Genomic DNA, 26,477 nt, shown 5'->3' with positions numbered 1-26,477 from the left:
GTTTTCCCCCCTTCCCTGACTTCCTTTTAAATCTCTTTCTTCAGCCAGGCAAAGAGGCACATGCCTGCAATACCAGCACGGTGGAGGCAGGAGGATTCAAAACCAGGCGAGATCATGTTTCAGAAACCAAGGCTCAAAGGTTTCCGTGACTCATGCCTGTCATCCTAGCTACTCAGGAGGCTGAGAGCTGAGGATTGGGGTTTGAAGCCAGCTCATGCAGAAAAATCCCCTTGTGACGTTTATCTCCAACTAAGCACTCAAAAACCAGAAGTGGAGTGGAGCGTGGTGGCTCACACCTGTAATCTAGATAGTTAGGAGGCTGAGATCTGAGGATCATGGTGCAAAGCCAGCCTAGGCACTATAAAGCCTGGGAGACTCTTCTCTCCAATTAATCACCAGAAAACTGAAAGTAGCACTGTGGCTCAAGGGGTAGAGCAGTAGAGCCGAAGAGCTCAGGGACAGCGCCCAGGCCCAGAGTTCAAGTCCCATGACCAACAAAAAGCAAAAACAAAACAACAAAAAAAACCCCACTAGAAGTGGTAGTGGGACTCAAGTGGTAGAGTGCTAGCCTTGAGCACAAAGAAGCTCGGGCCCAGCCTTCAGGCCCTGAGTTCAAGAAGAGGAGGAGGAAGAAGAAACTGTAACTTTTATGTATCTCAACAGTGATGCTTTTGCTAGCAGATCTGAAGTGCTATGTTTGGATCCCTAGTACCGCCAAAAAACAAGCACTTATTTCTACAATAATTAATTAATAGTTTATCGTAACTTCTTTTTAGATGAAAAAAAGTTTTTTGCAATCCTGGGGACTCAGGGCCTGAGCACTTGGGTTTTCCTCAAGACTAGCTTTCCACTTGAGCCACAACACCACTTCCAGGTTTTTCTGTGTGTGGCTCTGAGGAACTGAACTCAGGGCTTCACTCTTACCTCTAGGCCACACTCCCGGCCTTTAGATGGAATCCTGCTAGACGGCTCAGGCAGGTGTGAAACCTGCAGCTTAGCAGGGAATCCAGGTGTGTAGCACCAAACCTGTCAGCCAAATGGCTCTTGGACTCCTTTTTTAAATAAAAACAGCCTCGCAGCCAGATGCAGTGGCTCACTCCTGTAATCCCAGATACTTCGGAGGCTGAGATCGGAGGATCTTGGTACAAAGGCAGCGTGGGCACTAGAGACTGTGAGACTCTTACCTCCAATTAACCAACAGAGAGCCGGAAGTGGTGCTGAGGCTCAAAGGGGTAGGGTGGTAGCCTTGAGCTGAAGAGCTCAGAGACAGTGCTCAGGCCCAGAGTCCAAGCCCCGTGGCCCACCAAAACAAAACAAAACAAAAAACAGAGAACAGGGCTAAGTGGCACCTCTGTGGGTCTCCAGGAGCACGCTGAGTAATTCCGTGAAGGGCAGAGCACACTTTCTGGCCTGCAGGGCGCAGCCATAGCTGCCTTCACTCCCTTGCACCGCTGCACTTTCTCCTCTCGGTCCACCTGCTCCCCAACTCTGGTGGTTTCTCGACCCCTTCCATGGCCAGCTGAGAACCCAGAGGCCTGAGCCTTGGCCTCAGGCTGCTGCTTGGGCATCGCCTGCCCCTCCCAGGCCCGGTCTCAGTGTACCCAGGAGCTTAGGGCCTGTCAGATGTTATGCTTTGTCGGGTTCTGGAGGCGGGGAGGGTCTCCGCATCCCTTAGCAGCCCTGCCCTACGCTCGGGTCCCAGGGAGTTCTGGTTGGTTTGTCATGGACATTCCTGCTGGTCACGGTCACCCTGCGAGGGTGAGGCCCTGGCAGAGCAGTGTGCACCTGGCCAGGTGCTCAGGAGTGGCGGACAAAGAGGCTCTGTTGAAGGAGGGCCCGTTGCAGCCTCGGCAGCACAGGCTGACAGGTAAGGACGCTGGGCGCTTGACCTGGATGGGATCTGCCAGGGCGGCGGGAGGGCTGGAGCTGGCACCCCACTGCCACCCTCAAGTTCCTCCTCCTTTATCTGAGCTGAGGGACACGCAGTGCAATGGAATGGGCATGGGGCACCGGAGCCACCTATGGGGGTCCAAGAGAGTGTGCCACCGGGTGCGGCAAAGGCTCTGAGGAGAAGCAGCTAGGTGTCCCAGAGGATGGCAGCAGGGGCTGCAGCAAGAGAGGGCCTCTGCGAGGCTCAGGTCTCCCCTGGGGTCCCTAAGGACGCTTAGAAGCTTCCAGCCCACTCAGAAGACACAGCCACTGCCTAATGACAGAGGCTCTGTCCCCTCCTTTAACTTCACACACACACACACACACACACACACACACACACACACACACACACACACACACACACAGCTGTTACTTTTCTTCCCAAGGTAGACTGCTGCAGAGCCTGGGTGCGGTGCTGGCCCTGGAGCAGCTCACCCACCGTGCGGCCACCCTCCCAGAGCCCATGGAGGAGCTCGTGGGGCTGCGCCAGGGCTCCTCGAAGCCTGTGACCCTGCAGGAGCTGTGGGGCCCATGTCCCCGGGTCCGCGCACGCATCCGATGTGAGAGCTGGGCTGCTCCGCTCCCTTCCCTCCCTGCCCCTCCCCTCTCCTCCCCCCTCTCCTCCCGTGGAAGACCCCTGGGGACATCACTCCTGGCATGCTCACCCACCCCACCCCACCCCACTTGCCCCCTTCCTCTGCCCTGAGATAACTCGCCCCAGACTCTGGGTGCAGCAGGGAAGGGGTGTCTGCCTCCCCTCTGCCTGCGTGGAGACCGGCCTCCCCATCTGGGGGACACAAGGCCTGCTCCCTATGGCCACTGGCCCCCACCTGTTCCAGGGAGGGGCTGTGGTCAGCAGGTGCCTGCACAGGTGGCTGGGGAGCCGGGCACCTGGCACCTTCTGTGGAACCTGAAGGTCATTGTTCACCTTGAATGTCCCTTTACCTACCCTGGGGGTAATGTAGGCAGGGACCCCAGAAAGAGGCAAAGCCCCCAAGGAGCTGAGGCTCCCAGTCCCCCGGCTTCCAGGCCAGGCTGACAGCTAGAGGGCAGATGGCACTGCAGGCCCTGGGGGAGGCAGGTCCTGCTGCCACTCGTGGGCAAGAAGCCATGGATCCTGCAGAGATGCTGAGGAGGGCTGCGGCTGTCAACCCCAGCCCCACCGACCATGCTTCCACAGTGCGGATTGAGGGTGTGCGGATGAAGAGGGAACGCCACTGCCATTGGACTCAAGCCCCTGCCCTGCTGTCCCAGCCCAGAGCCCCAGCAGGCCTTCAGGGAAGGTCTGTCACTGTGCCCGTCCACCCAGGCTGTGCCCCTGATGCCCTGGCAGGTGTCCTGGAGTGGGTGAAGGAGAAGCTGTTCCGAGTGGATGAGGACTGGTACTTCCTGGCCATCCTCGGGGTGCTCATGGCCCTCATCAGCTACGCCATGAACTTCGCCATTGGCCGAGTGGTGCGAGGTGAGCCCGCCTGGCACCCACCTGTCTGGCCCAGGGATTCCTGCTTTCTGATATGGTCACCAGATCACCCGATGGTCACCAGAGCAGAAGGGTGGGGTCGTCTCTGCTTAGTCACACCTGGGGCTGGGGCTGGCTTCACTCCTGCCTTGCTCTGTAACCCTGGCCACAGAGTCTCTCTGGGATGCAGCCACACACCTGCACAATGAGGAGGTGAGACCAGGATGTCCCTTAGATTTTAGGGACTGTGAGGATGCTCCATGATAGCCCACTGGGCAGGTGGGGAGACTGAGGCTCAGCAGGGTTGAGTCACTGGCTCATAGTCACTCAAGGAAGAAGTAGTCGAGTTAGGACATGGCCCTGGGACCCTCGCTTCCTTTAGAGGGCCTGACACGCACCGGGAGGTGTGGGACCCCCATGCTGGTCCACGTGGGGCTGCAGAGGCTGTGGGTGGCTCCCTGATGCCCGGCCCTCGCCAGCTCACAAGTGGCTGTATGGAGAGATCGGGGACAGTCACCTGCTGCGGTATCTCTCCTGGACGGTGTACCCAGTGGCCCTCCTGTCCTTCTCCTGCGGCTTCTCCCAAAGCATCACGCCCTTCTCTGGAGGTGAGTCCCACCGTCTTGCTTCCGGCCACTATGTCTTCACTTCAGTGACACAGGAATCGCCAACCCCAGTTCACAGCCAGGGATGCCTGCTCAGAGAGTGGTGCCTGACCCCTGGTCACACAGGGAGAAGGGCAGGTGAGAACTCCCGGGTCCCTGTGGCTCTGCCTGCTCCCCTGGTGGAGCCAGGGTCAATGACTTGTGCCGGGAAGGGGCTCTGGGGGCTGACGTTCCTCACTGGCTAGATCACCTGGCCACCAGCATGTGCCAGGAGCGAGAGAAGGACACTGAGAATTCACACGCCTGAGCTGAGCCTCAGCTGCTTCTGCTAACCAAGGTCAGCAATCCTCCCCTCACAGGGTGACTGAGATTCAGGTCCAGTGGCTCACACCTGTAATCAGGAGACTGGGTTTGGTTTCAAGTCAGAGAGAGCAGAAATGTCTGTGAAATTCCAATTAATTAGCAAGTTGTCCAACTGGATGCATGGCTCAAGGGCTAGAGCACTGTGAAGAAAGAAAGCTGAACAAGACCTCAGCCTGAGTTCAAGCCCTAGTGCAGGGTGCACATGCACACACACACACACACACACACACACACACACACACACACACACACACACAAAGGCCATTGACTGGCCCAATGTTGAGGGTTAGGGGATCTAATCTAGGCCTTGACCCTTTTGCCACACCACCAAGGATCTGGACTTCCGGAGCTGAAAACAATCTTGTCAGGAGTGATCTTGGAGAACTATCTGGATATCAAGAACTTTGGGGCCAAGGTGGCAGGCCTCTCCTGCACGCTGGCCACAGGCAGCACCGTCTTCTTAGGCAAAGTGGTAAGGGCAAGACTGGGCCCCCATCGCATTCCACTCCAGTCCTCCTCTGCCTTCCCTGTCCCCACCACAGCCAGTTCCACCGGGAAAGCCGAGTCTAACAGCACAGCCAGGTCCCCAGGTGTGAACAAAGCCAGTTCAAGATGGCCCCAGGGATTGGTGTATGGTGGGGAAGGAGGGTATGGATTGGGAAGCCATGCTCTTTCTGATCATGCCTTGGCTTCTCTACCCTAGGTCCTAAGGATGAGAAGGAGGGAAATATTATGGGATGGTGGGAGGAGCAAGGGAGGGAGAGGAGAGGGAGAAGATGGTAGGAAAGGAAGGTGACTGAGATGAGGAGGAGAAGAGGAAGGAGGAAGAGGAAAAAATGTAAGAATCTAGCCTCCCCAGAGCACAGGCCACCTGTTCTGTCCTCACCTCCCCCCTACAGGGCCCCTTCGTGCACCTGAGTGTGATGATTGCTGCCTACCTGGGCCGGGTACGCACCAGGACCATTGGGGAGCCTGAGGTGAGGAGGTCAGGGAGGCCGTCCACGGAGGGAGGGAATGGCAGGAGGGGGCGGGGAGCGGCTCTGACCCAGCCCCTCATTCCCCAGAATAAGAGCAAGCAGAATGAAATGCTAGTGGCAGCAGCAGCTGTGGGTGTGGCCACCGTCTTTGCAGCCCCCTTCAGTGGTGAGACCCTCCCGCAAGCCCTGAGCCCTGGTACTCCCTGTGCCCCTCCCCTGCCCCTTCCACGGGCTGGACAAACTGACCCGGTGGTTCCTGCCCAGGTGAAACACTTGTGAAAGTGTGTGTGCGTGTATGTGTGTGTGGAGTCTTTCAGTTCTCTCTGCTCTCCTGCGTGGACGCTGCTGCCCCAGGAGGGGAAGGGTTTGGAGGCCCATTCTGGCTGTGTGGTCCTAGCCAGTCAGTTGCCTCTTTGAGTCTTGTTCCTTTAGGTGTGAAAAGGGACCATCACCCCCAGCAAGTGTTCGCTGGTCAGCGGGGTCTTTTCCACCCAGGGCTCAGGCCCTGCCCTCCCCCACTGAAGCTCAGGAAAAGGGGCAGAAGGCCCCTGGCTGTCAGGCCATGAGTCCTGATCGGTCAGGGAGAGCCTGGCGCCGGGTTCTATAGCTGGCTCGCAGCAGGTAGGGGCCTTCTGAGCTGTGTCCCCGCAGGCGTCCTGTTCAGCATCGAGGTCATGTCCTCCCACTTCACCGTCTGGGATTACTGGAGGGGCTTCTTCGCTGCCACCTGTGGGGCCTTCACCTTCCGCCTCCTGGCAGTCTTCAACAGTGAGCAGGGTGAGAGCCTAGCTGCCTGGGGCTGCCCAATCCTCCCTCTCCCTTCTCCTCTTTCTCCTCTCTCTCCTCCTTTTCCTCCTCCTATTCCCTCCCTGCTTATGTCCTGGCTATGTCCCTCTCTCTTTCCCCTCCTCTCTCCTGCCATCTCCCAGAGGACAAGGAGGGCCGAGCTGGGCAAGGCAGGGAGAAGGAGGAAGAGGGTAGAGGGTAGAAACTGGCATGCTGGCAGGCTGGGTTGTTCTTCTGGGCCCCAGGGTGGTTGGGAGGAAGGCTTGACCTCTACCTCCCTGCCCTCCTCTCCCAGAGACCATCACCTCCATCTACAAAACCAGCTTCCCTGTGGACGTTCCCTTTGACCTGCCTGAGATTTTCTTCTTTGTGGCCCTGGGGTGAGCAGGGGCTCAGTTCCTGAGAGTCCTGGGCTGGGGGTCGGGGGACTTGGGACTCAGCTGTCCTTGTCCCCAGGGCCATCTGTGGTGTCCTGAGCTGTGTTTACCTCTTCTGCCAGCGGACCTTCCTGGGCTTCATCAAGACCAACCGATACACCTCCAAGCTGCTGGCCACCAGGTGTGCCAGGGCCCAGGGTGACCCCTCAGGAAGCCCTGACTCCCACCCTTACAAAGCCTCACCCCTAACTTCCCAACATGCTCCACCCATGTGTCCCAGCTCCCCCGTGCCCACAGAACTCCCATTCCCTCTCTTTATCCCCACTAGCCACTGCCCCTTCAGGGTCATGCCAGCACCTCCTCTCCTCTTGGGGTTCACACCCCTCCTAATCTCTCCTCCCAGACCTCCTCTGCCTGCTGTCCTTGGCTTCCCACAGCTTCTTCCTACCTAGACCCCAGGCAGACTCCCTCCCTTGTCGCAATCTCAGTGAACCCAGCCCCTGGTAGCCTCCCATCTTCTGGGCCCACCTCACCAGTCTTATCCCTGGGGAGAGTCTGCCCTGGTCCCTCCTTCCTCCTCCCCCATCCTCAATTACTGCATGGTGGCCTGGCCCTTTCTGGGAAGCCCCTGTTTCTCCCCGCGTTGTGGGGGAAGGAGAGGAATTGGCACTGGACCCTCTTTGTCCACAGTAAGCCTCTGTACGCTGCCCTGGCTGCCCTGGTTCTGGCCTCCATCACCTACCCGCCTGGCGTGGGCCGCTTCATGGCCTCCCGGGTAAGGTCTGGGGAGTGGGAGGGCTCCATGCGCTTGGCCTTTGTGGCATTGGGTGACATCCTTACCATCCCTGCCCAGCTCTCCATGAGGCAGCACTTGGACACCCTATTTGACAACAACTCGTGGGCACTGATGACCAGGAACTCGTCTCCACCCTGGCCTGCCGAGCCCGACCCCCAGAACCTGTGGTTCGAGTGGTACCACCCTCGGTTCACCATCTTTGGGACGCTGGCTTTCTTCCTGATTATGAAGGTGAGTCCTCAGGTGCAGGCAGAGGCCAAGGCAGCTCTGGGTGGCAAGAGGCTGCCCTCCTAGCTGGAGCAGGCAGCCTCCGCCACTGCCAGGAAGAGAGTCGGGCAGTGGGGTTGGAACTCAAAGACTTGTGTTACTCTACTGGCACTCTGCCGCTTGAGTCACCTCTGGCTCTCCTCCCCTGGATCGGCTGTGGTCTTGGGGGTGCTGTGCATCCTCTCAGCCCGGATTAGTTCTTTAAGCTGAGATATTCTTTCTACCTGAAGAGCAGGTTAAGAAGAAAGGAAGGAAGGAATGTGGCACGGTGTCTACAGGCATTGGACACTTTTGTGACAATGATGCCCTTAAGGCCTTGGGAACAGGCCTGGCACCTCAGTCTGGGACTTCTGTCCTGACCCTCCCTTGCCCAGGTCTTGCCTCATTGCCTCCACTTCCCCCTCTTGTCCTGCCAACCCCCTCACAGTTCTGGATGCTTATCCTGGCCAGCACGATCCCCATGCCTGCAGGATTCTTCATGCCCGTGTTCATCATGGGTGAGTCGGCGCTGTGGTACCTGACGACCGGGGCACTGGTGTAGAGCGACAGCACTCTGTCCTCCTCTGCCCTCCCAGAGTGGTGTGGAGCGTGGCTCCATGGACAGAGGGCACAGGGCCAAGGCAGTCACCTGCCTGTCCCTGATGGCAGTCCTGCATCTGTGGCAGGAGCTGCTATTGGGCGCCTCTTGGGGGAGGCTCTGTCTGTCACCTTCCCCGAGGGCATCGTGGCTGGAGGTGTCGTCAACCCCATCATGCCTGGGGGGTATGCTCTGGCAGGTAGGTGGTCCTGGGCCAGGTAGGGTGTGCAGACCTCCTGGGGACGGGTTGTAATGGACCTCAGATGGCATTGTAGGGCTCAGGGGGGTCACTGAGCTGTCCAGATCATCCTTTGTGAGGCTGTCTCCTAACCCCCTGCCCATCGTCCTCACCTCCCTGGTCTCTGTCTTCTCCATCCCACATACCCTCTTTAATTCCTCTCCTCTGCCCAAGTCTGGGTACCAGGCACTTCCAGCAGTGGCCACCATGGGCCCTCTGGGCATTTCTGAGCCCAGCCTTGTCCACCTGGTCCCTGGGCTGAAGCACCTTGCCCTGGTTCTGCTCCCCAGGGGCGGCGGCCTTCTCTGGAGCAGTGACCCACACCATCTCCACGGCGTTGCTGGCCTTCGAGCTGACGGGTCAGATCTTGCACGCCCTGCCTGTGCTGATGGCGGTGCTGGTGGCTAACGCTGTCTCCCAGAACTGCCAGCCCTCCTTCTATAATGGCACCATCATGATGAAGAAACTGCCTTACCTGTCATGGATTCGGGGGCGCAAGATTGGGTGAGCAGGTTGTCCTGAGGCTGGCTGACAGAGACATGGTTTCCTGGCGGTGGGGGGGGGAGTGGAGCCTCAAGAATCACCAGTGAGGCTGACCTTGAACCTGGGTATGGGAGGGAGGAGTCATGGCGGCCTTTTGCTCTCCAGTCTTCCCACTGCTCCAATGGCTGGGAGGGTGCTGGGACCCAGGCAGGCCTAGGTCTTGTCAAGGTCTCACAGATCAAGATCAAGGTCACATGGGGCCAAGGGCTCCCCTTTCCCTCAGCTTCTGCTCTGCCATCTTTACAAAGCGAGGCTAGTTGGATGCACTGGAGTCTGATTCTGGGGAATCTGAATGGGGCTGCTAGTGAGCTGGTCTCCAGGGAGGGCGCTCTCACTCCAGGAGCCTCCCAGCCTCCACCTTGGCATGAGAGATCCTCAGGTCCTGGGCCAGCGGGATGCTCCCTGTGCCCTCACCTCACCTGGGGCGACACCCCTAGCCAGGACCTGATGGAGCCTCCCTCTGCCCCAGCTCATACCCCGTGACGGTGGGACACTTCATGGACTGTGCCATCACCACCCTGGCCAAGGACACCCCGCTGGAGCAGGTGGTCAAGGTGGTGACCTCCACAGATGAGGCCCAGTACCCCCTGGTGGAGAGCACAGGTGCCTGGAGGAATGGGAGCTGCCTGGGAGGGGTGGGGGTGCCCTTGGCCTTGCTCTGGGCCTGAGTGTCAGAGCAGAGCGTTGCATCTAAGACCCCCCGTATGAATGGCACTGGGCTCTAAACACTACGAACTAAACCATCATTAGCTGTCAAATCTCCCATCAGAGATTGGCAGTTAGCCCACCCAGTGCCACTGAGCCTCAGTTGCCTAGTGTACAGGTTGGATGATCTCCACACCACTGTCTAAGTTTCCCCTGAGGCTCGAAAACACCCCTAGCTCCATGTTTGGCACACAGTAGGTGCCACAGTTAAAATGAGCTCTCCCTCTGCATTGCCAGAGTCTCAGATCCTGGTGGGCACTGTGAAAAGGGCCCAGCTGCTGCAGGCCCTCCATGCTGAGCCAGCTTGCTGGGTTGCAGGTCAGCAGGTGAGTGAGTGCCTGGAAGGGGCTGGGCAGGCCTGGGAGGGGAAGATAAGCTGGCATCCTGGGGCACAGGGAGGCTGGTCCAGCTTCTCACTGTCCCTCCCCCGTCCCCAGTGCTGTCTCCAGGACCTCTTGGCTGGAGGCTGCCCCATGGAGCCAGTGACCTTGCAGCTGTCCCCAGAGACCTCCCTGCACCAGGTAAGGGGAGGATTGGAGAAGTCAGGGGGACAGGGGCCCCAGGGGAGGGGAGGAAGCCAGTAGGTGAGACTGGCTCCAGCTTCAATGCTGCCCCCCTCCACCCCTCCGCATGCTGAGTGACTTCTGCTGCCCCCTAGGGTTTCCTTATTTGCATGTGGGCATGGCAGCTCCTGCCTGGGCATCCTTCACCCAGTGAGGTGGTACAGAGACCAAGGAAATGGCGAGGTGTGGGAACAGCACTCAGGTGCAGACAGTGGTTAAAAGCTGGTGACTCATGTCTGAAATCCTAGCTACTCAGGAGGCTAAGATCTTGAGGATGGTGGTTTGAAACCAGCCTGGGCAGGGAAGTCCATGAGACTCTTATCTCCAATTAACCACTCAAAAACAGCAAGTGGAGCTATGGCTCAAAGTGGTAGGGCCTCTAGCAAAATGAACTCTGGGATAGCACCCAGACCCTGAGTTCATTAAAGAACAAAAGCCCATGAAGGCAAGGCGAATTTTAAGTCAACTTGAAGTTTGCCGCACTCTCCCTGTGTGAACTGAACAAATGACTCAACCACTCTGGGCAGAGCTGGCCCTCGAGGTGGCAAAGGGGCACAAGCAGCCTGGGACCAGGCCTGGCCCTCTCCTCACTGCCAGGGGCTGCCACCATGATGGGGTCTTCTCCCCCTGGACCTCACCCAGCTGTTGCCTGGACTCTGGCCACACCTAGTGGTCACCCTGGACATTGCAGGCCAGTGCCCTGCAATTGGAGGTGGAGTCTAGGCTGAGAGGTGGGTTTGTGGCCCAAATGGGGCCCTGAGCCCAGAATGTTCTATGAACCCTCCAGACGCACCACCTGTTTGAGCTGCTGAACCTGCAGTTGCTCTACGTGACAGAGCGGGGCAGAGCAGTGGGTGCCGTGACCTGGGTGGAGGTACTGGGGTTATGGGGAAGGTGAAGTGGAGGAGGTGGGGGATTTCCAGCCTAAGCTTGGGGCCTCCTAAGACTCTGGTGAACCCTGCTTCTGGGCCCTGAGTGGTCACTGGGTCAGGGACCCTGGCAGCTGGCCTGCTGGTCTCTGGGCTCAGTGACCCCACAATGCCATGGGGAGGCACTGGCTCAACAGCCACCCCAACATCAACCCGAGGGGTCCATCAGTGCCAGACTCCTTCTCCACCCTCTCTTTTCTCTGCTGTAGTTGAAGAAAGCGATTTCCACCCTGATCAACCCACCAGCCCCAAAGTGAGCCAGCCTGCTCAGTGAGAGGAGGTGCCCAGCTGCCCGGGGGTGACAGACCCTGCCTCTCCCCCAGCTCCTCCCACTCCTCAGGACCCGGCCCCCCACCCCTCTCTGCTGTTCAGAGGAGCTGACAGCTCTTCTCTATCCCCAAAGAGGGACCCACACCCCCTGTCCCACCCTGGGGCCGGCGGCTATGCTGCCTAGAAGGACAAACCCCACCCTGGATGCAGCACGGAGTGGGAGATGGAGAAGAAATGGAGGAGAGCTGACGCCCAGTACCTGGTCCCCCATTCATGAATGAAGAGAGTGGTACGTGCCAGCACCAAATATGGCACCCGTGTTCCCAGCCAGATGCGCCTGAGGAAAATAAAGCTGGTGCCCAGAGCCGCTGTTCCTCCCTGGCCTCCCTGCAGGCTGTGTCCCACGCTCACATGTGCAAAGCAGATCCGGTGCTCCACCCACCCCTCAGTCCCCGCTCACTGGCAAGGAGATGAGGTGGGGAGAGTGTTCCTACAGGTTGACCTTGTGATGCTGGTCCTCAGGTGTCACATGACTCTGTGGCACAGTTCCTGCCTCTTGGTAGCAACAGTCTCCATGGCTGTGACAAGGCTGATAGAGTGGCTTCCACACCTGGCTACCTTGGGGTTCCACAGGCCCTGGTGTGCTTATGATGGTTAGGGGTAGAGCCCTCCCCACCTCAGGTGCTCTGCTCAGGTATCCGCCCTCCCCAGAGACCAGGCCAAGTTCACTCAGGACAAACCCTCCATTTTAATGTCACCAGAGAACCTTGAGTGGATTTGGGGGTTTGAGGATGTGGGGAGCAGGAGGGGGGTCACAAAGGAAGTGGGGGGGGGCAGATGGTCTCTCTAGAGACCAAAAAGGGCCAGGGACCTGCACTCAGCTACCAGAAGAGGCAGCCACACCATCAGCGGGGCAAGCATGGGGACTGGCAAAGACTGAACCCAGGGCCAAGGTCAGGTCCCTGGGCTCCACTCCAAATAGATCTGCCCATCTTCTCGGGTTATCTGGCTGTTAATCACCCCCCCCACACACACCCCTATACCAGGTCCAGCTATGGCATCCTCTGAAAGTCCTTGAGCTGGCTGAGGGCAGAAACCCTGGAGGGAAGAAGGGCAGTTATGGCTTCCACCGCAGGCAGAAGCTCCACAGAGGCTCAGAGAGACCCACAGGCACTACCAGCCTCAGCTCTGCAGCGACCCAGTCCGTGCCATCTCCAAGGGGTTGAGAGATGCTGGTTGCTCGAGCCAAGGTGGCCCCTATCCAGGCCTTTCTGGAGCCCGGGGACTGGCTGGCTGGGCTTCAGTTGTAAAACACGTCGTCCTCTTCCTCTGAGAGGGAGCCGCTGTCCACTGAGGGCAGTGAACCCTGCAGGGGGCCCCCACCTTCTGGCCCTGGGCCCCCTGGCAGCCGCGGTCGATGTGGCGCAGGACTGGGGGACTGGGCACTGGCAGCTGCCATGGGAGGCTCCTCAGGGGAGGGCCAGCCGTCGGGGGAGAGGCCAGAGGAGAAGGCCAGGAGGCTGTCGTCCTGTGAGGGGCCACTCAGCAGGCTGTCCTGAAGGTAGATGCTCTCCAGGTCTGGAAAACCAAATGAGGGGGTGTGGGCGAGAGAAGGAGCTTGGGGTCCAAGTCTTGCAGTGCCATTGCTGTGGGGCTTCTCCCCCCCCCCCCACCTCCCACCCTCCTAAGTCATTGAGCTTCTCTGAGCCATTTTCTCCCTGTGGCAGGCAGAGGGCAGGGCATTAAAGGGTTGGGACTCTAAGAATTGGGACAAGGGATGTGTGATCCCTCGGGCCCCTGTCACTCCCTGCCTCTGGTCGGAGGCACAATCAAGGGAGGTAATGTACTTCAGGCTGTACCCAGGACTTCCCCCAAAACCTCAGGGTTCTAGAAAAGTGGCTGTTGTGCCAGGTGGTAAGCCCCAGGCCCTAGTGGGTTTCTGAGCCTCACAATGTCTCTGTTTCCCTAGTAGAGACAACAGGGCTGCTTCTTGGGGGTTTCATGAAGATTCGCCTTGAGGGGAGGGAGGAGGGGCGGGCCCTGGAGTGGGGAGTGAGGGTCACAGTGTACAGTGAAGGATGGAGTCTAAAGAGGTTGAAGGAGGCAAAAGGCTGCTCTGGCGTCTTTAGACCTCCAGGACAAATCCTCCAGCGCCACTGCCAGGGCGCCGGGCAGGGCCAGGACCAGTAAGAGCCATTTCACAGAGGAAGAAACTGAGGCTGGGAGAAATGGCTTGCCCAGGTCATGCTGCATCTGGGGCTGGGGCAGATAGCCAGCCTCTTTGCTTTGCCCAGCCCACCCTGGTGTCCCGGGCCATACCCTGGAGCTGAAGGGCATCAGGGGGGCTGTTCTCAGGATGCAGCTCGTCGTCGTCCAGTGAGGACCAGGCGCTCAGCGTGGCCTCCGTGATGGCAAACTGCTCGGCGACCCCTGGGAGAAATGGACGCGTGGCTCAGTAGGGACAGGCAGAGAGGCCATCCTTCCCCAGCAATCAAAGAGCCTGCAAGTGCTCTGTCCATTCCCTGCCACCAGACAGCGCGGTGCTGCAGAGCTCTACAGAGCCCGGCCTGTGCCCTCCCGCCCCCGCTCACCTGCGGCAAAGCGGGCCTCACGCAGCTCGTCCGGGAGGCAGCAGTAGCGCTCGTCCTCGGTGGGGGACAGTGACCAGTCTGACCGCTGGGCACTCCAGCCCTTCCACTCGATGAGATGGGCCACCCGGCCCCGGGCCATGGCTGTGGGCTTTGTGATGTGGTCCTTGATGCTCTGCACCACCCCTGAGGGCACGGAGGGCTTAGGGTGGCCGTCCCAGCAGAAGGCCCAGTGCAGGGACCCCCACCCCACCACGTACCTTCTCACTCCCAGAGCCCAGCCCCACCCCATGGCCTGTGCCCACATTATATATGCACCCCAGTGAATGCCCTGTACTGCTCTGCCACACACAACCCAGCAGCCTGTGGCTATTCATGCCCACATCTGGCCAACCCCTGTGCCCATGCTCTGCCCTGTATCCTCCCACGTTTATGGCCCCACTCAGAGGCTCCCTCCACCCACATGTCCGTTCTCTGCCAATGTCCTTCTGCCGGGGACATTCATGCACACAGGGGCTTCTCCCTCAGACCAGCTGCACCCCTCCCTTCCTGTCAGACGTCCTTGTGACCACAGAGAAGCCACAGCAGGACACGATGTGGAGAGAGGTGGGGTAGACCTGCTGCTTAGAAAAGCGGCCCAACTGGAGGATAAGAGGCCAAGAGAGAGACAAAGAGGGGGCATTTCAGGGACCCCCAGCAAGAGCTAGAGAAGGGCTAGACAGAGGGAGAGGAAGGGGGCAGGGCTCTGGATGTGCAAGGTGATGATTGAATTTGCAGGGAAAGTCTAACATCTCCATCCACCAAGGCTGAGAACTCAGACATGTGGGCAAGAGGCCTGGAGGAGTGGCAGTGCCATGACAACATGGGAACACCAAAGACAGAGGAGGTCTCAGAGGCAGGGGAGGAGGCAGGGAACACAGAAGGGGCTGGGGAGGGCATCTCCAAGCTGGGGAGTTGGCATCAGGTTGTCTGGATTGCAAAGGAGGTGGTATCTCCTGGGAAGGTGGTGGGCACGTGTGTGTCTCAGGTGACCGGAGACAGGCAGGCCTCTGGGAACTGGGAAGACTGAGGTAGGTGGGGCACAGCTCTGGTTAACAGCTGGGTGGGCTGGGTGGCTTGGAAAGGACCATGGGACAATGGGAGTAGACAAAGCAGCTGGACCCTCTTTCCCCACCTGGGTGCTCACCCCACAGCTGTCTCGGTTGTGCCATTCTCAGCTCCCACCTGCACCCTTCTCTGGAAAAGTACCCCAACTTTGGGTACTACTGCACCAGAAATGCTCTCAAGGTGGCAGGGTCTCCTCAGGGGAAATCAAGGACTGGACAACAGGGCAGTATCAAGTCCAGCCGGCTGTAATACCATGGCCATTGGTTCTGCGTGTGAGTCCTGCTGCAGTGCCAGCTGGGCAGGGGCAGGGAGGTGTCCCTCCACTTGGCTGAGCCATGGACCCCACCCCTGCCCTATGGTCCCCTATGTGGCCCTCAGGCCTGTCCCTGAATGCACAATTCCCTCCTCAGCTTCCAGGGAACATGCCCAAGGTGATGGGGGCGGGGCAGGCAGAGGCGAGGGAGATCAGACAGACAGACAGACCAATTCCCCAGACCCTCAAAGGTTCTTGAGAACCCAGAAATGCAATCCCTGGGAGCAGGAATCCAAGACATTGGTCACACCAGCACCCAGCCTCGAGTCAGGCATTTAGAAAAGGTTGAATCTGGGGAGGGAAGTGTGGTAGAGTGCTTGCCTAGTGTGCAGGAAGAGCTGGGTTTGATTCCTTGGTACAACATACACAGAAAAAGCTGGAAGTGCCAGGCGCAGTGGCTCATGCCTGTAATCTTAGCTACTCAGGAGGCTGATATCTGAGGATCGTGGGTCAAAGCCAGCCTGAGCATTAAAGTCCATGAGACTCTTATCTCCAATAAACCACCAGAAAACTGGAAGTGGTCCTGTGGCTCAAGAGGTAGGATAGTAGCCTTGAGCTGAAGAGCTCAGGGACAGTGCCCAGGCTCTGAAGTTCAAGCCCCATGACCAACAAAAAAAAGAAAGAGAGAGAGAAAGAGAGAGAGAGAGAGAGAGAGAGAGAGAGAGAGAGAGAGAGAGAGAGAGAGAGAGAGAGAGAAAGAAAGAAAGAAAAAGCTGGAAGTGGTACTGTGGGCTCAAGTGGTAGAGCTCTAGCCTTGAGCAAAAAGCACTCAGAGATAGTGCCTAGGCCCTGAGTTCAAGTCCCAGAACCAGCACAAAAATAAATAAATAAATAAATAAATAAAATCAGGTTGAATCTAACTGAGCCAATGTTCTCCTAATTGAGAGTTAGGGTTGGAGTGGAGAGAGACATTTGGAACCCACCCACGAGGGATGAGGTAGCCAGGGCTGCCACACTGTAGTTGCTGGAGCAGGCTCTAGAGCTGGACAGGTAGCCGTTGGTGGTCTGGAAGCACCTCTGTAGGAAAGGAGAGACAGAGTAAGAAGAAGGCCCAGATGGCCCGGGCCCCCCAGCGCACGGCCATTGCCAGCTCCCGGAGCCCTGGGGTGGGGTGGGCAGAAGTAGCCCAGGGAAAGCCAAGAGATCCTAATCACCCCCCAAATCCCCTCCCCCAGGGCAGGCAGGACTATGGGCCTGGGCACAGTGGAGGGAGAAGCAATGGTGCCATCTGGACTGGCCAGAACGGGGACAGTAAGTGCACTGACCTGCCAAGGGTCCCAACAGAATTCCATCTGTTTGTCCTAAAGCAAGAGGAGAAAGGGGGTCAGGCAGGGCCAGCTCACTGTGCCAGCAATGGCTGAGTCCTGGAGGCCGTGTGGGTGGTGTGGGCTTTGGTGCCCTGAAGGGCAGGGTCTACCCACCCACGGCTCATGTCCTGCCGCCCCTGGTGTATGGGGAATCAGGAAGGGCACAGTGATATTGGACACAGGGCTAGACTGAACCCCACTGATGGAGTGCTGGCTTCATTTCCTAGCTGGGTGCCTGGAGATGAGTGAGTTAACCTCTCAGGATGTCAGCTTTGCCCTCTGAGGAGGTGACAGTGACGTTAGCATCACAGGAGGGGTAACACCTAAACTATATATCTCGGGCAGACAGAATGCCCAGCAGAGGGAGCATAGGGCATATTGCTTTACAAGGTATCAAGCTGAGTGCCGTTGGCTCACACCTGTAATCCTGGCTACTCAGGACGCTGAGCCATGAGGATCATGGTTAGTCTGGGCTTTGTTCTTTGTGGGAACTGCTGGAGACAAGCCGGGACCCAGGGGACAGGCGGGAGGAGGAGTGATAAGTAAGTAAGCAGTCACCTTGCTTGCGACATGGTCTGAAGGGAAGGTTGGTGGGCAGCTGGAGGGCAGGTGGGCGTTCAGGAGCTCCGTGCCCTGGGGCATAGGGCAGTCCTTGTGGGCACTTGTGAACAGATCTGGAAATAAGAACCATGGGGGATGGAAAATTCAGATCTAATCAAAGCAACAAGGTAGGAGAAAAAAATAAATAGTGTGTCCAATACAGAAAGGCAGAAATCCACTTATCCCTATTTGCGGATATATTTGATTAAACCACAGATAAACCAGAACATTTATTGAACTGATAAATCCAGTAAGATTGCAGGATATAAAAGCAACATAAACACTGTCCATAAAAAATGTACTTATTATCTGACATGTAACTGCAACCTGTTTGTACATTATTCTTTTTTTTGTACATTCTTTTTTTTTTTTGCCAGTCCTGGGCTTAAGCTCAGGGTCTGAGCACTGTCCTTGGATTTTTCTCAAGGCTAGAGCTCTACCACTTGAGCCTCAGCACCACTTCCGGCTTTTTCTAAGTACGTGGTACCAAGGAATCGAACCCGGGTCTTCATGCATGCTAGGCAAGCATTCTACCACTAGGCCAAACTCATGGCCCTGTACATTGTTCCTATAATGACTTAAGAAAATACTAATCAACAAACAAAAATTAATTGTTTAATAAACCAATTAGTGTATGCCTATAATCCTGGCTATTCAGGAAGGTGAAGCAGTAGGATCACCTGAGCCCAGGAGTCGGAGACCATCAGTCTAGGAGAGAGAGAGAGAGAGAGAGAGAGAGAGAGAGAGAGAGAGAGAGAGAGAGAGAGAGAGAGAGATCTAAATAAGAGGAAGAAGAAGGGTTTGAGAATTGGCAAAGCCTAGCTCAGTGATCTGGTGTATGTCTAGTAATGGAGAAAGTCTTGGGTTCAGCTCCTAGCAAAAAAGAAAGTCAGGTGCCAGTGGCTCTCATCTGTAATCCTATCTACTCAAAGGCTGAGACCTGAGGATAACGATTTGAGGCCAGTCCAGACAGAAATGTCCATGAGACTCTTATCTCTAACCATCAAAAAGCCAGAAGTGGAGGTATGGCTCAAGTGATAGGATACCAAACCTTGAGCAAAAAGCGAAGTGAGAGGATCCTGACCCTGAGTTCAAGCCCTGGGACTGGCTGCCCCACACCTCAAAGATTTTTCTGGGTCATAAAGTATAGATCTTTCTCAAGGCTGGTGCTCTACCACTTGAGCCACAGCTCCACTTCTAGCTTTTTGGTGGTTCATTGGAGATGAGTGTCACCAACTTTTCTGCCCGGGCTGGCTTTGAACCCTGATCCTCAGATCTCAGCCTCCTGAGTAGCTAGGATGACAGGTGAAAGCTACCAGCTGTCTCATGCTCGTCTTCACTTTTAAAGCTTCATAAAATTAGTATGTTGTGCATAACCAGAGTTGGCTTCAGGCTGGGCCAGGGAACTCTGAGAAGGGCTGGCTAGTGTTGCTAGCCGTCCAGGACACCGCAGAGCATTGCAGAGCTGGGTAGGAAAAGGAGCAGAGCCAGCACTGAGGTGGCGGGTGACACAGAGGCCCCCAGGGACCCTACTTGGGCGGGGCCATCCCCTGAGATGGGGCAGGCCCGGCGCCCTGGCTCCCTGCAGTGCCCGGCCTGGGGTACTGGGTTCTCAGCCAGTGTTGCCTTCTCCCTCAGAGGACTTCAGCCCCTTAATGTCACAGACAGGTTGCCATGGAGACGTCAGGTAATGAACCAGCCAGGGTGAACTCACAGGCCGAGCTCAGCCCAGCTGGGACCCAGCCACGTCACCGCCACTGGCAACTGGAAAAACACAGTTTCCTGTAGGGTGGAGGCTGGGGAGAGCGCTAGCTCCTGCCTTAGTTTCAGATCCCCCTCCCAGACACCCTTGTCTTTGGCCTCAAGGACTGAGGCCCCTTTCTGGACCTGATCCCTCTCCCCCTCCCCTGATCGCTGCAGTGATGGGCCTCCAGGTGTCACGACAACAAGAGGAGGGCATCGTGACCCTTCAAGGAGAAGGGTGTCAATTAGGGGTCCCCTCCACCCGTGTCCTCAACCAGGGCATCCCTTCTGTGTGTCAAAGATGCCTTTGGCCTTCTTATGAAAGCTTCTCAGTCAGATTTATGGAGTAATCTTGTCGGTTCCTTCTGAAGTCTAACCTAATCATGTCTTGCTGCAAAAAAGTTTCCATCCTGGTCTTCTATGTTTGTCTCCCAGGTGAGCTTGCAGCACAATACCTGAGGCTGCTCTCACCATCCAGAGCTCCAAGCTGGTCCCTGGGGCTCTGGGTCCCAGCCCATTAGTCACCATAGTTATCGTCTATCCCCAGAGCGACTCCCAGGAGCAAGGGAGCGTGCCGCGGCCAGGTGGGAGCAGAGAGTTCCAGGCAGAGGGAGGGGAGGGAGGACCAGGCCACTCTTCCCCAGAAGCCCGGAGAGGGCAAAGGTCTTAGAACCACACTGCCATGGCAGGTGGGGACCACGCAGGCGGGGACCACTGCCACTGCTGCCCAGGCCGGAGCCACTGAGCCACTGGGTGCCAGGCCTGCATGGGACTTGGTCCACACACATCCTTGTCTGTCGCCAGCTGAGCCTCACTCCCCTCCCCCCACCTCCAGTGGATCTTCCTGGAGGGTGGAACAGACCTGTCAGCCATTACTCTGTCCTTCCCCAGGCTGGAGCTTGCCCTGGTCTCTGTCTGGTGACTCACTGCCCCAGAAGCAGCCCTCAGAACTTGGCAGAGGCCTAGTCTCCAGTGCACCCAGTGTCCTCACACCCTGGACATTCATGTCACCTGAGCCATCGCTGGGTGGGCTCAGCTCAGAGCTGCTCAAGGGAGTCTCTCTCCACATCCAGCTCCTTCCCACTTCCTCCACCATTCTGGGAAGTGTATTCTTTGAATATACTTCTCTAACCTCACTGCTTCCAGGCAGCCTTCCCGGATTGCCCTCAACTGTAGCAGCCCTAATGGTGGCCCTAAATGGACCAAAGCTGGCCTACAGAGGTTTGCTGTCTGTCGTAGGACTGTGCGCCCTCTCATCTCTCACCCTACAGAGTAAGTATGATGATACACACTTTGTAGATAGGGAAATTGAGGCCCAGAAAGTATCTGAGCTTCCAGAAGAAAATCTCAGTCTCCAATTTCTGCTCTCATGAGTCTTCAGTGCCCAGGGCATGACAGGTTCTCAGGGTGGACCTGGTCTGGAAGATAAAACTGGGGCACAGGGCTGGGCGTTTGGCCTAGTGGTAGAGTGCTTGCCTAGCACGCATGACGCTCTGGGTTCGATTCCTCGGTACTGCATACACAAAAAAAGCTGAAAGTGGTGTTGTGGCTCACATGGTAGAGTGCTGGCCTGGAGGAAAGCCTAAGGATAGTGCTCAGGCCCTGAGTTCAAACCCCAGGACTGGCAAAAAAAAAAAAAAAAAAAAAAAAAAAACCTGGGGCAGGACTGGGCAGCAAGTCCTGGAGCTGGAGAGAAGAGGCAGACACTTAGCTCCTCTCTCGTCCATGAAGATTGTTACTTGCTGTGATCACAGAGCCCCAGGCCAAACAAAAGCCACTTGAGAGTGAGACACCAGTGTCTCAACTACTCAGGAGCCTGAGATCTGAGGATCGCACTTCAAAAGTCTGTGGCACTCTTATCTCCAATTAACCACCAAAAAGCCCAAAGTGGAGCTGTAGCTTCATTGGTAGAGGGCTATTCTTCCAGCACAAAAGCTTGGGACAGCACCCAGGCCCTGAGTTGAAGCCCTAGGACAGGTGCCCCCCCCCCAACAACAACAACTTGAATTATTCCAGAAAGTTGTCATGAAGCTCTGGTCATATACAGAGACAGAGTTCCTCTATGTGTATGTGGTGGGGGGATCTAAGAAAGCAAAGGGCAGAGGCTTTCTACCCAAAGACCTGGATTCCAGTCTGCCTCTGCCTGCTCTGGCTGGTGACCTAAGATGAGGCTCTTCCCCTCTCTGAGCCCACTTTCTCCTAGAGTTGAAGCAGAACTAACTAGGTCAGGAGAGCAAAGGCTCAGCCCAGCCTGGCTCGCGGGGTAAGTTCCCAACAAATGACAGCTTAAAAATAGATAATGAACGCAAAATAGCTCCTGGCTATTACAGCCTTCGGTGCCATAATCTGGTCCCAATCACATTTTCTCTGGCCTTGGTACAAGTGCCTGCTGCCCACCCCTTCCATAGGGAGGCAGGAGGGGTCCAAGCTCCCTTTCCAGCCAAGAATGTCTGATCTGGAAGCTAATAAGAATAGCTAATGAATGCTGGTGGTGTGGCAGACACTGGTCCAGATGCTTTGCCTGAATCAAGCCACTGAATTCCCTACCCGCCCCCCCATACATACAACCCCATGACAGTGTGTGTGTGTGTGTGTGTGTGTGTGTGTGTGTGTGTGTGTGTGTGCACTGATATGTGGCTCGAACCAGGACCTTGCTCTCTCTCTCTCTCATTGGGCTTTGTGGCTCAAGGTTGGCACTTTACCACTTGACCCACAGAGCTGTTGCCCACTTTTTGGCAGTTGATTGGAGTTAAGCATCTTATGGACTTTCCAGTCCAAGCTGGCTTCAAGCCCTAATCATCAGATCTCAGCCTCCTAAGTAACTGGAATTACAGGCATGAGCCATTGGTGCCTGGAAATCCTATTGGCATCTTAGAGGTGAGAACAGAGGCCCACGTACAAGGTTAGGAGTTGGTAGACGTCATATAGCTGGGGAATGGTAGAGTAGGGCTTTGAACCTCTGTGGCCAGCTCCTGACAGGCCCAGCCCTCATGATCTCTCAGCCCACCGTGCAGAAGCTAGCTGCTGGATGGAGTAGTTCTCTGTCTTTCTCTCTCTCCTCTCTGGTGTGGCCTGAAGTTGAGGGATGGGACAGTTGGGCTGGGCAGCTCCAGTGAGGGGGCCACAGGCTCCAAGATCCATGTCAAGACAAGGTCCATAGTCCCCGACCTTCCCATCAGATTATGCATGTGGCCCAGGCAAGCCCCTGCCAAGTGGGAGCTGTTAGTAACACCTACTGCAGATGTGGAAAGCAAGTGGGATTCAGGCAGTAGGACTGAGGGCTGCTTTTGTGGTCCTGAGATTAGGAGACCTACGTTATGGAGTCAGCATGCCAGGGTTGAAACTCTGACTTTGCTGTTTCCCGGCTATGTGGCTGAGGAAACGTCACTGAACTGCCTTCTGCCTCTGTTTCCCCATTTTTAAAATGAACACTATGGTAGTATATAATCTGTTAGCTTTCTGCACCTAAACTTCTCAGACTAATACCTGGTAAGCTGTAAGCACTCAGATAGCATTGAGGATAATTAGAAGAGCAGGTAGCCTCTGGTGAGTGGGGCAGCCCCTCCCCCAACTGCTGGAACATTCTTCTCCCTATGTCCATATTAGCTTTTCCTTCCATCCTGCTTGCCTAGGTGCATGCTGGGACTTCAGGGGCTCCATCCTCTTAGGAGAAACAGATGGGAACACACAGCTAGATCTGGGATGGCACTAAAAAAGCCCCAACTGCAGAAGGAAGGGTTAAAAAGGCAGTGCAACCTCAAACAAGCCTGACAGGCTGGACACTGGTGGCACATACTTGCAATCCTAGCTACTCAAGAAGCTGAGATGTGAGGATGGAGGTGTAAAAGCCAGCTTGGGCAGCAAAGTTCATCAGACTCTTACTTTCACAATTAACTACCAAAAGTCCAGAAGTGGCTCAAGTGGTACAGCACTAGGTGTGAAGCGAGCAAAGGACTCGGCCCCGCCTTGCAGTGGGACCTGGCAGTCAGGCCTTTCCCTCTGGCTTGTCTTACGCTTGTTGGGTGGCAGGTGAACCCACTTGGGTGTGGGTCCCCATGGCTCCTGGCATGGCAGGGCCAGGTGAGAGGGAAGGGGCATGGCCCCTCAGGAAGCATCAAGTCACCACAGTCTGAGCTAAGCCCACCAGAGGCCGCCCAAAGCCTTTGGGTGTTTGTGAGGACCCCACAGATGCTGAGCATCTGGGCCTTCCACAGACCCTTGGCACTCTCCACGCTGGACGCTGCCCTGCCCTCTCAAGACAGGATGCTGGGCTGGATTGCTCCTGCTGAACAGGATGAAATGGACACACACAGTATGCACAGCAGTAAGATCAGCTCAGTGAAGAAATGGCCCACCTCACACAGCCTGACCCTCCACCCAGGACCCCCCTGCTGACATGTCCCAGAGAGCCACTTCCCCAAATGCCCTCCTTCCCTTAGGGAGCAGAGCCCCCAGAGTCTCTAGGGGACAGGGAAGGGGAGCTTTCTTCCTCAGCACCCTTACAAATACTGAGGTCCCCGATTCAGTCTGTGCAGTACCCCTGTCCCCTGCCCAGCTGCTTTCATCTGTCCACACCGGGGTTGTTCCAATAGATTTGGCCTCAGGCTTCAGAGCTTGAGCCTAAGATCACACCCCCTCCCCCAGCCCCACCTCCATGTCACAGTGGATGAAGAGATCAAGGTAGAAGGACTGCCACCAGATCTCTTTACCAAAATGTTGCTCAGGTCCACCGTGCCAGGTTCCGCCTCCTGGAAGACCTGACACCCCCTCCCCGCCCCCTGCAGCACTCACACAGAGTCACTGCGGCTCCTTGGTACCACCTTGGTGACAGCCAAGGGTACCAGGTCAGAGACAAAGACAAAGGCCCTGGGATTTGGGGGGCCAACGGTTCTGCTCCTCCCTGTCCCCCAAGGACAGGCGTGGGGATGAGGAGTCGGGGTGAGGGTGGGCAGAGGAGTCCCTTCTTGGTGACCTGTTCCCCACCGTAACCCCTTCTGGCGGTGGCCGGGCGTGGAGAGGGGAAGGCGGGAGGTGGGGCGGGAAGGAGGGTCTGCACGTCCTCCGGTGCCCTGGGCCTGCGGGGACCCAGGAGGAGCGGAAGGGCCCCCACCGCAGGGGGTGTGTGGCGGCCGGGAAGGAGGCCTGGTAGCGGGCCGGCTTCGTGCCACCTGCCGGGGGCGTCGAGGCGAGGCGGGTGCGGAGACCTGCCCACACCACGTCCCCCCGGGCGCACCCCAGCTCCCTCCGCGCCAGCCGGGGTGGTGGGCGGGCCCCGGCCCCCACCCTGCCGCCGCCGCCCTCACCTCGAGACACGCAGGAGCCCATCACGGGGCCGCGGGGCCGGGCCGCTGCGCCTCAAGTGCGTCGGGCCGCCGGGCGCTCATGTCTACGCGGGCCGGGGGCGCGGCGCGGGAGCCGGGGGCGCGTGGGGTCCGCGCAGCTCGGCCTCGGCTCCTCCCCGGGTCGTCCTCTTTTCCGCTGCTGCTGCTGCTGCTGCCACCACCGCCGCGTCCAGATCGCCCAGCTCCGGGCCGCCAAGGGGCGGTGACATCGCAGGGGGCGGAGCCCGGGGCCTGGGGGCGTGGCTCCGAACCACGGGGCGGGGCGAGATCGCGGGGGCGGGGCCTGGGCTGGAGAGGGACGGGGTCTAGCGCCATGGGGGCGGGGCCTGTGTCCTGGGGGAGGAGCTCGGGGCTGTGGGAGGGGGGATCGTGACCTGGGGGTTGGGCCCTGGGCGTGGGGAGGCGGATCCCAGGGAGGCCCCGCCCCCGTAAGCCCCACCCAGAACACCTGAGGAAGGAGGGTGGACCTCTGACCTCAGGCCTCCAGCACCTGAAGGTCAGGGGAAGGGAGCTTAAAGCAAACTAATTTAGAGACGGTGACTGGCGGGGAGCTGTGCACAGGACCAAGGCTCTGCGAGGCAGATGTCTGGTGACAAGAAGTCAGCGGGGCTGGGTGAGGCACCAGTGGCTCACACCTGTAATACCAGCTACTCAGGACGCTGAACCTAAGAATCACAGTGTGAAGTTCTCAGAAACCATGAGAGTGTTTGGTTTGCTTGTTGTTGTTGTTTTGCCAGTCTTGGGCCTGGAATTCTGAGTCTAGGCACATTTCCTCCAGGCCAGCACTTGAGGCTCAAGGCTCTCACTTGAGCCACAGCACCACTTCCAGCTTTTTCTGTAATTAATTGGAGATGAGAGTTTGATGGACTTTCTTGCTACTGCTGGCTTCGAACCTCCATCATCAGATCTCAGCCTCCTGAGCAGCTAAAATTACAGATGCGAGCCACTAGTGTCAGACGTCTCTGAGATTCTTATCTCCAATTGAGCACCAAAAACCCAGAAGTGGAGCTGTGGCTCAAGTGGTAGAGAAAAAAAAGCCTCAGTGTTCAAAGTCAGTAAGAGTACACACACACACACACACACACCCCTGACCTGAGGGTCAGCACCTTGGTCACCATCTCCTCACCTGGGGGACACCTGCTCAGGCCAAGGAAGCAGAGGTCTGGAATACTGCACCAGTGGTCATCTCTAAGGCAGAGCAAACTGAGGCACAAGTCCTTCTGTCTTACCCTGGTGGCCTCTCTCACTCACAGATGCACTAACCAGTCCATATTCTTGTGTTTGCACACACAGTTACATATCAGCTCCTGAGAAGATAAATCAGAGAAACTTATCTTCAATTTACCAGCAAAAATTCAGAACTGGAACTGTGGCTAAAATGTGAGAACACTAGCTTTAAGCACAAAAGCTTAGGGGGGGTGATGTCCAGGTCCTGAGTTCAAATCCCAGTACTCATATACACACATACACACACATACACATACACATATACACACAAACACATCAGCAACAACAACAACAACTTAAGGCTAAAAATAGATAATTGGGTCATGGATTTTTGCATCTCTATGGATTCAACCAATTGTAAATTGAAAGTATTCAAAAAAAACCAAAAAAAAAAAAACCCTTGGGGCCGGGAGTTTGGCCTAGTGGTTAAAGTGCTTGCCTAGCATGCATGAAGACCCGGGTTCGATTCCTCGGTACCACATACCTAGAAAAAAGCCAGAAGTGGTGCTGAGGCTCAAGTGGTAGAGCTCTAGCCTTGAAAAAGTCCAAGGACAGTGCTCAGGCCCTGAGCTCAAGCCCAGGACTGGCAAAAAAAAAAAAACAAAAACAAACAAACAAACAAAAAAACGGTGTCTATACTGATCATATCCAAGCTTTTGTTTTTGTCATTATTTCTGACATAACTCAGAACAACAATTTCACAGCATCTGCACTGAATTAGAAATCAGCTAAAGATGATTTGATTAAAAGTTATCTGAGGGGGCAGGAGTTTGGCCTAGTGGTAAAGTGCTTGCCTAGCATGCAACAAAGATCCAGGTTTGATTCCTTGGCACCACATACATAGAAAAAAGCCAGAAGTGGTA

The 26,477-nt window shown here is 56.7% G+C and overlaps 2 protein-coding genes across 3 annotated transcripts; one reads left to right on the top strand and one right to left on the bottom strand.

The window, feature by feature from the left end:
• Window positions 1-2,395: 2,395 nt before the first annotated feature.
• LOC150062438 (chloride channel protein ClC-Ka-like) lies at window positions 2,396-11,780 on the top strand. Its single transcript, XM_090333898.1, is given in 20 exon segments — window positions 2,396-2,492; window positions 3,266-3,394; window positions 3,871-3,999; window positions 4,692-4,831; window positions 5,259-5,336; window positions 5,424-5,502; window positions 5,988-6,113; window positions 6,418-6,502; window positions 6,579-6,680; window positions 7,190-7,274; window positions 7,353-7,526; window positions 7,990-8,059; window positions 8,228-8,338; window positions 8,609-8,655; window positions 8,658-8,881; window positions 9,390-9,523; window positions 9,863-9,951; window positions 10,063-10,146; window positions 10,976-11,062; window positions 11,327-11,780. Coding segments are annotated over 20 exon segments (2,118 nt in total). The 3' UTR covers window positions 11,375-11,780.
• A 618-nt stretch (window positions 11,781-12,398) lies between these two features.
• Window positions 12,399-24,543, bottom strand: Fam131c (family with sequence similarity 131 member C). 2 transcript variants are annotated; one of them, XM_090333896.1, is made up of 7 exons: window positions 24,349-24,543; window positions 17,261-17,376; window positions 16,661-16,696; window positions 16,319-16,412; window positions 13,979-14,161; window positions 13,707-13,817; window positions 12,399-12,965 (listed from the first exon to the last, which is right to left on the bottom strand). In XM_090333896.1, the coding sequence occupies exons 1-7, from the start codon at window positions 24,368-24,370 to the stop codon at window positions 12,688-12,690; spliced, it is 840 nt and encodes a 279-aa protein (XP_090190022.1). In that variant the 5' UTR covers window positions 24,371-24,543; the 3' UTR covers window positions 12,399-12,687. The 2 variants fall into 2 exon arrangements, with proteins under 2 accessions (XP_090190022.1, XP_090190023.1); XM_090333897.1 differs by lacking the exon at window positions 16,661-16,696.
• Window positions 24,544-26,477: the final 1,934 nt, after the last annotated feature.

The sequence above is a fragment of the Megascapheus bottae genome, chromosome 6 (assembly GCF_031878675.1).
Source record: "Megascapheus bottae isolate mThoBot1 chromosome 6, mThoBot2.hap1, whole genome shotgun sequence".
In the NCBI taxonomy this organism is placed as follows: Eukaryota; Metazoa; Chordata; class Mammalia; order Rodentia; family Geomyidae; genus Megascapheus; species Megascapheus bottae.
Note: the sequence above shows the minus strand (reverse complement) of the source record. Positions and strands in the feature narration are given on the sequence as shown.